At 37.9% G+C, this 13,224-nt stretch overlaps 1 protein-coding gene across 1 annotated transcript in view; it reads left to right on the forward strand.

Moving 5' to 3' along the window:
* grid2 (glutamate receptor, ionotropic, delta 2) overlaps window positions 1–13,224 on the forward strand; it is a 394,704-nt gene that overhangs the window by 265,853 nt on the left and 115,627 nt on the right. The window contains exons 6-8 of the mRNA XM_026343567.1: window positions 1,675–1,848; window positions 5,815–5,976; window positions 10,098–10,217. Of these exons, the coding sequence (XP_026199352.1) occupies window positions 1,675–1,848; window positions 5,815–5,976; window positions 10,098–10,217 (456 nt within the window). The remainder of the gene's footprint in view (window positions 1–1,674; window positions 1,849–5,814; window positions 5,977–10,097; window positions 10,218–13,224) is intronic.

Genomic DNA, 13,224 nt, shown 5'->3' on the forward strand with positions numbered 1-13,224 from the left:
TTGTTCTTTATTGATAACAACTATAAAAATAATCAGCTAGTGGGAAACGTTTTGTGAACCCTTTGAATAATGTCCTCAACAAGTTTTATTGGAGTCATGTATTTCCATAACTAGTCCAGGACACCATGAAGAAAGAACACTGCTGCACACCCGAAAGAGCACATTGACACTCTACAGCAGTATTGGCTAAATGTTTTGTGGACTGATGAAGATTGAACAGTTTGGAAAGAAAACACAGCACTACTGGTATAAAAAGAACACAGCATATCATCATGAAAACATCATCCCAATCGTTAAAGCATAGTGGAGGAAACATCATGATTTGGGCCTGCTTTGCTGCATCAGGGCCTGGCCAGCCTGCAGTAACTGGGGGGATGATGAATTCCCAAGTGTCAAAAAACTCTTCAGAATATTGTGAGAATGTTTGTCCGTCAGCTGAAACTCTGTAGAAGTTAAGTGATGCAGCAGGACAATGACCCAAAACACACGATAGAATGGCTTCAGAAAACTAAATCCACCTTTTGAAGTGGTCAAAGCAGAGCCCAGACCTCAACCCAATGGGGAGAGATGCTCTGGTTTTTATGGTTGTTCTCAATACTGCCATGAAAAATTTCGATTTTTCTTTTGTGTTATTATTTGTTGTAATATTATATATTGGTTAATCCTCTTGGCTTAGATGAAGATCAAATCACATTTTATCACAAATTAATGCAGAAAACCATGAAATTACAAAAGGTTCACGTACAGTAGCCACTGTAAATTCCACTGAACCAGTGGTACCTGTAATATTATTATTGCCCAGTAAAGCCTGTTTGTGCACAGAATATCTATAACCTGCAGGCAGAGTTCCCCCCATTCTGTAAAGTGAGCAGCCATGTTCAAGTGAAACTGAATAAAGGGTTTTGCATGATCATAAGGTGTAAAAGCAATCTCATGTAAACATATGTACAGAATTGCAGAATTGCACAATAAGATGACACAGTTGAGCACACTTAAAGACACTGCACACATATACAAACAAAGCAGAGGCTGTCTCAGTTTGTGGCAGTGTTACCTCCACCAGGGACGATAAATGTCAGTTCTCATCTCGTCACCACATGACCCCGTGCACTTGCAGAGGATGGATGGAGATCTATGGATGGAAAGAGGGAGAGAGAGATTTTGTCCTATGGCTAAAATTAGCAATGATTCCTCCCCCAAGGTTTTGCAAGGACATGCAGTGTACGTGCAAACACGTGTGCACACTACAAGAGCACAGAAGTGCACATACACAGGCAGGCACACAACATTTTTAGCCTCCTCTCTGTCTCATCTGCAGACGTGCACCTTTCATATCCAATAACTGCTTTTGCAGATCCAAACAATGGATTTTTACTCCTCAGTGTTGTGGTAATGGAAAAATTAGACTGAAGGCCCAATTCTAGCCCAAATAGTTTAAAATCTATATATAAATTAGAAAAAAGAAAAAAAAAAGTTGTTGTTTTTGTTATCATGCCCCTTTTCTTTTTTTCTTTTTCTTGAAAAAAAAAATGTTGGCAGCAGAACAAACAAAAACTGACATCATGGATTTGTGATATTGATTTTCTTCTTCTACTTATTCTCCACTCTCTCCCTCCCTGAACCCCAATTATTCCCCCACCTGTTCCTACCATCCTCCTCTTTTCACCCTCTCAGGAGATCTCAGACTACGATTTGCAGGAGTTAGTCATGAAGTCAATCGGCCGGCTGACGTTGGTGCGCCAGACGTTCCCCATGCCCCAGAACACGACTCAGCGCTGTGTCAAACACAACCACCGGATTAACACTTCCCTTTGTGACCCCAAAAACCCGAAGGCTCAGCAGTTAGAGGTGAGTTGGTTTGGTGACACGTCTGTAAGGGATATTAGTGATTTTCAGCATCCATTGTCATACTAAAAGTAATGGATTTTTTAGCTGATGGCCATTAACTATTGTGTACATACTGGCTACAGACTCAATGTGAAGAAGTACATTATATTAGTATACAGTTTTTTTTTTTTGTAGAGTATTTTTTGTACTATTGACTGGAGGAATAATCAGACAAATATAAACTCAGTGTATATACAGTAAAAAAGGATTGGATTTAGATGGCAGCACTCACATGAATATGTAGTGTGGAGATAATAATGAATAATAATGAACTAAAAAATACCGAGGCGACTTTATAGCTACTTATTATAACTTATTATAGCTATAACTTATAACAGTTTTGGCGACTTGAAACAACTTGTGTAAGTGCCAGAGCATCACAACACTTTTATATTTAGTAACTGTGTGTGTCACATACAGTGACAAAGTGGTTATAGGACCTCTATGTCCTATAATTAAATTTTTAAATATTGTCAGAAGAAAAGTATTTCAAAAGATGTGTGCATGTGCAATACTGCAAGCCAGACATCTCTTGTATCTTTGAATGTATAATGGTTATAGGACATGGAAGTCCTTCAAAGTGGCATGCTGCATTGAACATGCACACATCTTTTGAAATACTTTACACCTCACAATATTTAAAAATTCAGTGCCAAACTACCCATGCATTCAAAGGTTGCTGTGGTGCTCCATTTATGTCTCTTAAATCTGCTCCCAGTGTTTCAGTTTGACATTTCAACATGTCTCTTGATCCAAAAGCTTCCATTTCACCGGGTTTGCTGATTTGACATTGTCACAGCATGTGCCTTTAAGGCATTTTACCTGGGACATTAATCATTTTGAAAATTTGGCACATACCCATATGTGTGTTTATCTTAGACCACACAATTCATCTTACTGTGTTGTCATGGAAAACACAGTGACAGTTTTTTTTTTCCCACATTTTCTTTACTTAGTGTTTCTTTATATATCCCCCAGGGTGGCAATATGCATGCAATTATTACCCCTGTTAGTGTGTATGTGAGTCATCAAGTTGCCATCAAATAGAGTGGAGAAAAGGGAACACACTCTTATTTATGTGTCATGATAAAAATATGAAATTAAATTAATCTACTGTTGATTTATGTGGAAGCACAAGACCCCAGGGGGAAGGCGTTTGATGAAAAGTGAAAATACATACAATGCAGAAATGTGGCCTTAATATTTATGAGGCTAACTCAGTTTTTAGTCCTAAGACAGTTTTGTTGTAGGCTTTCAACCACTGTAAAAACCAAATGAAATCTTATGACAGTGTGTCACAAGATGCATATTGTCTTATGACAACATGTGTAGCTAGCTACATATTCAAATTCCAATTAGTTTTGTAATTGAATTATAATGAAAGGAAAAAGAAAATGCCAGAAACAGTCTCAAAGGTTAAACACTAGTAAAATTTTAGGTTTTTGAAAATCATCTAAAATGCTTGGAAAGACTTAAATTGTATTTTATGCAAAACAAAGTGTCTTTGCAATGGAAACACACTTGGTATATTGCATAATAATACATAATGAAAATAGTACATATAGTAAACATGCTTTGTGTGTCCTAATGTGAATCAAATGCTTCTGACAAAGAGAGTGAGAGTAAAAACCATTGTGCATGCACAGTTGAGACAAGCTACTGTATACACATGTTCATTTGGACATCCTGTGTGCATGTGTGGGATGGCGAGTAGTTGAATTAGAGATAAAGAGGAAAAGAGGGATGGGAGAAAAAGAGAGAGACAGACAGACGGACAGACAGAGGAAGCAGATCAGCTCAGTGGTCAGAGAGTGGCCCAGAAGCCCAATTTCACACTGCACTGAAGCACTTCAACTCAGGCCGACCACACAAGCACACACATACAGAACCCACTGATCATTCAAGCTCCCCATAGGGCAGTAGATTTTCACTTTAATTTTCAGAGAAAAAGCAATAGGCACTGAGCCGGAGAGTCAGAATGACAGACAAAGACAGCAAGTGGAAGACTAAGACAAAACACTGAAGGTAAAATAGTTTGCAACAATGAGTAGGAGTCTAAAAGTTGGCTGTAAAATCAACTTAAATCTGAATCTTTTTTTTTTTTTTTTTTTTTGCCTTTAGCCAACTATAAACTGTAAACATCATATAATATACACTTAACAACTGTACAGTCCATTAGAAATGCTTTTTGGCCAGGGCAGTACCTGGGTCAGTTGGTGCTGAGATAATTGTCAAGTTGTTTTATGGTTTACCTGATATTAGCTTTGTTTTAAAAAGTTATTTTCTCTCCATTTTCCTCTGTAGTCAGCGTTGTCTGTCTGTCCATCCGGGATCTCACCTGAAATTGGAGCTTTTTTTTTTATTTTTCAGCACAAATTTCACTATTTATGTCAAGTACAAGATGTCATATTTAATTTGACAGTAACATTTCTGTTCTGGTGCAATTTGTGTTATTGTCTCATGACTGTCACTACTGCGCAGTTGTTAAGTGTGTTTCCCACACTCTACTCAGTCATCAGGTGTCTGCTGCTTCCAGACTGTCAAATACTAGAAATCTACAGTATGATCTGTGGTGGAGACAGTGTCCTCAAGTGTGACCTGTCCAGTCTTTGAAACTAGTCTTCAGGTGTGTCCACACCTTAAATCAATGGAAAACATTGACATGGCCACATTCTGAAATAATTTATTGGAAAGATCATGTGAATATAACAAAAAACCTAAATATTGTTGTCAGTCGTCTGTCTGCCTCTTTTCCTTTTGTTTATTCTTAATGGAGTCGCCACAGAGAGCTACAACTACTAAGCTCTTTTCTGATGTTTTGGATTTTGACTCCATGATTACAGGGATTAAATGACAAAATGCAATGTTTTGAACATTGTATTAAGCTCTGTTGTTGCTCGCCACGTAACATCTGCATCTGAGGTTACTGTTACTAATAGCCCAGAATGAAAGACAGAACCTCTGACTTCTGAATTTGTTAACAAAGTGTTTTCTTACTCTGATCCTCATCTTACTCCAATTAAGAGTGTGAGAAAAATATATTTACCTTTCATCTTGTTTTTTTTTTTTTTCTAGCAGTGAGACTATTTTTCAAGCAAAACTTAATTAAGAGTACAGTTAAAGAAACATGTCTTTGTATACATTTTACAATATTCATTCTTGTTTCTATGGAAATCAACATTATGTGTCAGAACAAACCTGACATTATTGGTGACAACATAGAGCAGAATGTACTGGATTCTGTTAAGAATCAGCTACATGAACAGTATAAGTCAGGTTATATCTTGCTGTGACTTTGTGACTGTCTTTCGTCCAGTTTTAGAAATAAGTGACGGTGATGACACCCTGAACACAAATACCTTAAATGCAACGCGGTGTTATATATATTTATCAAATTTACAGTTGATAATGACAATTGGCCAGCACCGAAAAAGGTCACGAATCAGACAAAAGTAGAAGCTTTTAGAATGAAGGCCGAGCCCCTAAACCTGGATAAAACTAATGATGCCTCTGAATGTAATTACTGCTTTTAATGTGGAATTGAGCTTGCCATTCAGCATTATAATGGCAACGTTCAGTCTAGTGCACTAAAACATTTTCTTGACATTTAACTTTCCTTGTAATGAAAAAGCTGCAATCTTGTCCATCAATGTAAATAGAAATGCTGGTAATCTTAGATATTTACAGATCACAGTACATACTCTGTGTATGTGTTCATGCGTAAAGATTTTCTTTTTTAATCAGAGTGCTAATGAATATATAAGTAAAGCATTTAACTTTGACTGCAATTGATTTGCAAAGTTATTATACTGCTTTCATTGAAGTTATTTCACAGCTTTATCATCTAATTGGTGATGAGATCATCAAATGTCATTGTTCAATTCTTTTTTCTTTTTGTCTTTCCTTGTCATTTATGTCCCTCTTTAGATCACCAACCGTTACATCTATGACACTGTGTTGCTGCTGGCTAATACCTTCCACAGAAAGTTGGAAGACAGGAAATGGCACAGCATGGCCAGCCTTAGCTGCATCAGGAAGAACTCCAAGCCATGGCAGGGAGGCAAGAGCATGCTTGATACTGTCAAAAAGGTACAACACGCAGCAAAGCACACACATAGACTGCTTATTGAAGTTTTGCGTATCTTAGCATCTTTGTTGAGAATTAGTTAACACTGGTTATAGGAAACAGATTTGTCTGTGTGTCTGATGCTGATGGTGCTGGCGTGTTACCTGGCTCAGGTATGATGCACCTATTCATCCCTTCCAAGGACAATATACGTAGAGATTTGCTACTTCAGCACGATAAACCATCAAACCTCACACCACCAACTGATTGTGTCTCCCCTAATTTCGAGGAGTTTGAGTCCGGCTTCCAAAACTGTCATCTTAATGAATGTCCTATCCCTTCTGAACAAACCCGAGGAACTCCAGGGTCGGGTCAACTACGAGCACGATTTCAGGAACACGTGTATCGTGTATCTTGACCCTGACAGAGACCTTACTCGGAGAAAAGGACTTGGACTTATCAATAGATGGCTTTGGTGCGCCTTTGCACACAGACAGAAACCATTCAACCACTGGCAAGTTGTGAAGGTGTTATATGTATTTATGTGAAAAACAGATGGTGTAAAATGGGGAACGTTTGTACACCAAACATTCAGAACTTATATCTGTGTCCATGTGGCTTTTTTACCGGCCTTACCAGTTCCCCCAGATATTTGTGAATGTGGTTTATGTCAACCCTAAGGCGATTGTAAACACTGCCTTGGAGCTCATCCTACAAATGGTTTAAAGGCTACAGTCACTGTGCCCCGAGGCCTCTAACTTTATTATAGGAGACTTTAACCACTGCTCCTTAGACAATACACTCAGAAACTTTATCAACACATCACCTGCCCCACCAGACAAAACAAGATGCTAGACCACCGTTATGGCTCAAAAAAGGAGCTCATAAATCCGCCCCTCTTTCGCTGCTGAGCTCTGCGGATCACAACTGCGTGCACCTCATCCCTGCCCGATCACACAGGTCTACAGACGGGAATGGTGACCAGTAGAAAAGTAAAAATCTGGCCAGAGGAAGCTCTGCTGGAACTTCACAGCACTGTCTGAGATGAATTAATTGAATCATCCAGGGATACTGATGAACTAACAGAACAGCTCCTGGATCTCTTACTGCGAGGAAACCATAATTCCTGAAAAGGAATAGATGAAGAAGGTCTATCCTAACAGTAAACCATGGGTGAGCAAAGAAGTGAAAGTGCTGCTTAATAAGAAAAGACTGCTTTTCAAGCATGGAGTTACACTCGCTGCATAATGAAATAAAATGTGAGATCCACAAAGCCAGACTGCGATACAAACATAAGGTAGAAGCACAAATAGGAAGAAGGTGGCTCTAGAAGGGTTTTGATCTGACCTAGAACTAGCCAAAGAACTCAGTACATTTTATTCCTGACTTGATGTGCATGACTTCAGCAAGGAAACAACTGCTTTGAAGAATTAATCTGAGCACTTCTTTTTTCACTCCAGTCTGGAGGAACTACAGGTTGTACAGACTCTCAAGCACTGCAAAGCTAGAACAAGTCCTGGTCTTGATGCCATCAACAGCCTAACTCCGAGGAATTGTGCTGAGCAGCTTGGTCACATTTTCAAATACATTTTCAATTTGTCCTATAGACAAATGATTGTATCAGCAGGTTAGAAAATCGTTGTATCTTATAATTTGTGAAGGACACAGTGATAGTAAGCCTGCTGAACAATGACGGGTTGTCTCATGGTCCAGTGGTGGATGAATTTATATAACGACGCTCTCAATCCTTCCTGAGTTGAATTTAACTAAAACTAAGGACATGTATATTGATTTTAGACGTAATGCACCAGGGTCTGTCAGCACTGAAATAAATGACCCGGCTGTAGAAAACGGTCAAGACCTTTAAATACCAGGGCACCATAAATAAAAATACAAAATATAAACAAATACATGCAGTGCAAGAAAGGTCAACAACTTCTTTTCTGTCTACGAAAGCTGGCCAAGTTTCAGGTTGACAGGACTCTGATGACATTGTCTTACAGAGCTCTAAGTTATGGACTGATTGATTATTTGATTGATTAAAAGATAACAACAGATAATAGACTGGAAAAGTGCTCTGTTACAAGTAAATGTCACTCATTGAAAATGTTTAGTAAAAGTGTGCATTATCATGAAAATGTACTTGAAGTGTTGAAGTGTCCAGGTGAAATTATTTTCAGTCTCTTTGCTAAAAGTGAAACGTTGATTCACAGTAGAAAACATATTTGTGTGAGTTTGGAGCTGAGGCTTGATTACAGTTGAAAGCAAGCGTAAGTATAATTTCAGATTTATTCCTATTTATAGCTGCGTCTTGCGTTTCCTTAGCAGTGGGGAAACATATCTCACACGTTTCATTTAGGGAGCATGTATTTGCATTTCAAGACACTGTGCTCATTACATGATATTTTGGAGACCAGGCACTATTGTTCCTTGGCTGAGACACTCTAGTTTAAACAGCAAGATGCAGTCACTGCTAAATTCATTTATACAGTGCCATCTCTTGGCATAACAAAATCCCCTCCAGGGATGAAGAATGACATGGAAGAGGCTCTAAATAAGTCTACTGTTTTTTTTTTTATTGTTCTTATAACATGGAAATCCAATTTTTGTTCATTGCTTGGAGAAAAAGTTTCCAAGTTCCTGTCTGTGCTCAGTAGACTTCATTACCCGAGTACTCAAGAATTCAGATGATTGCATATCTTAAAAAAAAAAAAAAAAACACATGCATCAATGAGCAAGTTTTCCTCAGTTCCTGAATAGTTGACTTTTGGGAGATAGAGGTTTTCATCCTGCAGCTGTGATTTTTTAGAATCTCTGCATTTCACCTTGAGTTTAGGCTGTGTTCTGGTAACACTTTCATCACTGTTAAATCCAATTGGATCAATGCCCTCTGTTTTGATATCAATAAAAATTACTCCAGGGATGGCAGTTTGACTGAATGATGAAGCAAAGTAAAATGCTAATTTAGGATTAGTGTCAGACAATAATAAATGCGGTGCTGTGGCTTTCATATCTATCTCTGCATTTCACCTTGAGATCAGGCTGGGATTTGGCAACACTTTCATCAGTGAGCTCTGGCTGTTCAACCAACCCTGATGGCTGTCTCAACAGAGCTGTGTTAAAGAGCCCTGAGCAGTAATAGAGCTCAGTTCAACAGCCTGGCATCAGTTCCATTTTTCCAGTGTATCAGCAGTGTGCTTTACTTACTGTGCGTGCCTGTGTGTTTAATCAACGTTTTGGTATGTGGGGCCATTATGGTAATGATAAATACTAATTTGCAGCTGGTGATGATGAAGCTATTGATGTTGCTGTCTAGTGTTCATTGACAAATTCAGAACAGAGAATAAAATGCAGCAGGTAAAATTGCTGTCACATTGATCCCCAAAGTCTGAAGAGCATGCTGTTTGAGCTGTTGGCAGTCTACACATCACGATCCTGTCATTAGCTGCTATATAACAACTTTAGTGAGTCTCTGTGAATCAAGCAGATAGGCTTAGGATTCAAGTCTTGTGATGCAACCTGCAGTCCTTAGATATAATAACACGAAAAATAGGATATGTGCATGTCTCTATTTGTTTATTTATGTGTGCATGCATCATAGCCTGGATCACATAAATGCCACAATCTGGGTTTTATACACTCATGCAAGCGCACACACACTCACAGAGCATGAGTCATATTAGTGAGATAGTGAGAATAACACCTCTCCTTCCCTGAAGCAGCTGCAGTGTCACTTTCACTGACAGGTCACACTACTGAGGGCCAGGGCAAAGGTTGGGCAGTGACACCATATTTGTTTTTATTCTTGTGAGGAAATCTACATTTCCATTCAGGGTATTGTACTATGCTAGTGCAGAAAAAGCCTAATGGCTTTAAACACACTTTACTTTCGTCATCTTATATCTTATATGCAGGGGAAAAAGCAGTATTATGTTTTGTTTTTATGTGTATGAGCACATACAAAATCACATTTTTTGGTATGTTAGTGATGCAGTTTTTTTACTCCCTACTTCCTATGTACTATACTTACTGATATGATGTTGTCATTGAGTAGATGAGTAGATGGTCACAGCAGTGACAATAACAACAAATATAATAGAATTAATCAGCAATAAACTAAACAGACTTCATCTTGTATTTGCAGTTTGGAGTGAGTGGCCTCACCAGTTTCCTGGAATTCACTGACAATGGCACTAATCCCAACATTTTCTTTGAAATCCTGGGAACAAACTATGGAGAAGACAGGGGACGAGGAGTCAGTAGGGTAAGTTATCAATAAGGCATCTCTTTCTAGTGTTTTTTTTTTTTTTTTGCCTTGTGGCTGTGACCCCCATGTACAGCCCAGCTACCTTTCTGCAGTCTCCTGTGTAAACTTTGTTTCCCTAAACTTTCTATAATCTTGGCAGAACAAATACTGTACACAGCTCTCTCCTTTGGTTTTCTTGTTTGGTTGCTTGTTCATTTTGTATATATTTTTTATCTTTTTTTGTGCCACAGTAGGATGCAGCATCGCCTCTTCCATAAAGCTTGGTACTAAGTGGATTAATTAGAAGCATTTTGAAGTGGTATTTGGTAATGATACACGTGTAATGAATTTTAATAAGTCTCATGAAAGACATGCCTTCTTCTAATGGGGATGCACACACACAGATTAATAAGAGTGTTTTTTTTTTATTGATTGCATGTGTGTTAGTGTGTGCGTGCATACATTTGCATTAGTGTGCTTTAATGGCTATTTACATCCAGAGACACTGTACAGTCTTACTGTCTTTATTTATTTCAATTTTTGTACAAATATATCAATCAAATTTGTAGAATTACATACATTTACTTACATATAAATGTAAAGACAAAAGACATGGTTTACCAAATGAGATCCAGACTTGCAATGCCTAATCTTTTATAAAACAAAAATTTGAACAGAGAGAAATCTGTTTTCAAGGCTGCAGCATGTAAACTCCCCTCCAAAAGTATTGGAACAGTGAGGCCAGTTTCTTTATTTTTGCTGTAGACCGAAAACATTTGGATTTGAAATCAAAAGATGAATATGAGACAAAAGCAACTTCCATTTCTAGGTGTTTACGTCTGGATCCAATACACACCTTAGAAGATAACACCTTTTGTTTAAACACACCCATTCTTAATGTGAGCAAACGAATTGGAAATGTCAGGTGTGTCCTATTACATTGAATATTCAAACAATAAATAGCACTGAATGTCAACACTCAGTTTCAAGTTTGGGTTTTGCCTGTTCAGACTGCATTAATAGGTAAGAGGTGTAACTAACATAAGAGATGAGAGCTGTCTATGGGGAAAATCAATCAGAGCCATTTCACAAACATTGGCATTAGTCAGTACAACCATTTGGAAAGTGCTGAAGAAGAAAGAAACCACTGGTTTACTAAGTAACAGATGCTGAACGGGTTGACTAAGGAAGACAACAGCAGTAGATGATAGAAACATTGTGACAGCTGTAAGAGAAGACCCTAAAACAGGTGTTGGTGACATCAGCAACAACCTCCAGAGGTTAGGAATGAAGGTATCACAATCTAATGTTCACAGAAGACTTTAAATACAAAAGTACAGATGACACCATGCAAATGACTTATTAGCAAGAAGAACTAGAAGGTCAGGCTGGAATTTGCCAAAGTCTCAGAAATTCTGGGACAATGTTTTACAGACTGATGAGACAAAGATGAACCTTTAATGCAGTAACAGGCTAAATTTTGGAAAAAGAAATTATCTGTTTATGATCCCAAACATTAAAGCTCATCTGTGAAACACAGTGGAGGTAATGTCATGGCTTCTTCTGGGGCAGGTTCTATAATCTTCATTGATGATGTAACATGATGGCAGCAGTACAAGCAAAGAATTTGCAACTAAATATTAAGGCTTATTAAATTTAATCTATTTAGGTCTACATTTTTCCAATACTTTTGCTCTCATGAAAAATGGTTGGGTTTAAACAAAAGGTGCTGCATGTGTTTTTATATTTACCTTTTGATGTCAAACCCAAAGGTTTTCAGTCTACAGCAAAAATAAAGGAACTGGCCTCACTGTTCCAATACTTAGATACACTAAGTCATATACACACATACGCAGATAGCAACACACACACACACACACACACTGTGTCTGCCTTCCATACAAGAGGGAATCCTTTGCAGATAACAGTTGAGATAGTGAGCTGTGATTATAGATAATGTAGTGCGACACCAACATAACGCAGTATGCCATCACAGACAACATTAATCTTTAAAGCACAGTATAATTACATTAAGGCACAATTCCCTAATCAGACAGCATAATTACTTCTGAGGGAATTAAGGCACTTGTTATACAGTATTCCTCTGAACATTTGTTGGTCTGTCGTTAGGATTCAATTAATTTGATACATGAAATCAAATGACTGAAAAGAGCCTGATATTCCTCTCAGAGCGCCCGCATATTAACTTTCCCTTGTAGCTAAATAATGCTATTCCCAATGATGCAGAGCCTTCTGAAAGCTGTGCTTATGCAGAGCATATGTAGTAAGTGCATGAGACACATATGGTACATCAGCCAGGAGAAAACGTTAAAGAACATAACTGGCTCTGGCCCTTTAACACCAAGAAAAAAAGCTGTGGAAATGTAATCCATCACCTTTGTTAGCATGTTCATGTGTGCAACTTTACACATGTTACTGAAAATTCAACTTTAAGAATAATTTAGACCCGTTTTCTTCAGTGGACAATTGTTCTGCATGTAATTATTACCTATATTCTTGACAGTATGAGCATTAAAACACTGATCAAACATAAAGAAACTCAATGTAAATTCACGATGATATAACGTAACCCTGTTCTTTTGACACCAGGTTAATGTATTCCTTTGTATAATGATGCCTTCCGTGCCTATACCTAATTCTTATGTTAATTATACCAGATAAATCAACACTGTGAAGTCTTTTATTATAATGCATCCTAGTATTGTATTCCACTATGGTTGTAGTTTTCCTTCACACATACCTTATGCTTAGAAGTAACCAGGAACGTGCAAGAAAAACTGTATTTCTGTATTTTTTATTCCCCACGGTCACATGCTAGAAGGCTTATTAATATTTGATCCTTAGCCTTTGCAAACCATCCTTAGGGGAACCTTTGTTTTATTATTTAGCCTTTGCTTTGTGGTAATTTTGTGTCTTAATGCTTGTGGACACTGAGGTTTCACCCTACAGTGACCTCTCCTAGAAAAAAAACACGTCTAACTATTGAACCAAATGAAATTAACTT

Source organism: Anabas testudineus, chromosome 9 (assembly GCF_900324465.2).
Source record: "Anabas testudineus chromosome 9, fAnaTes1.2, whole genome shotgun sequence".
Classification (NCBI taxonomy): domain Eukaryota; kingdom Metazoa; phylum Chordata; class Actinopteri; order Anabantiformes; family Anabantidae; genus Anabas; species Anabas testudineus.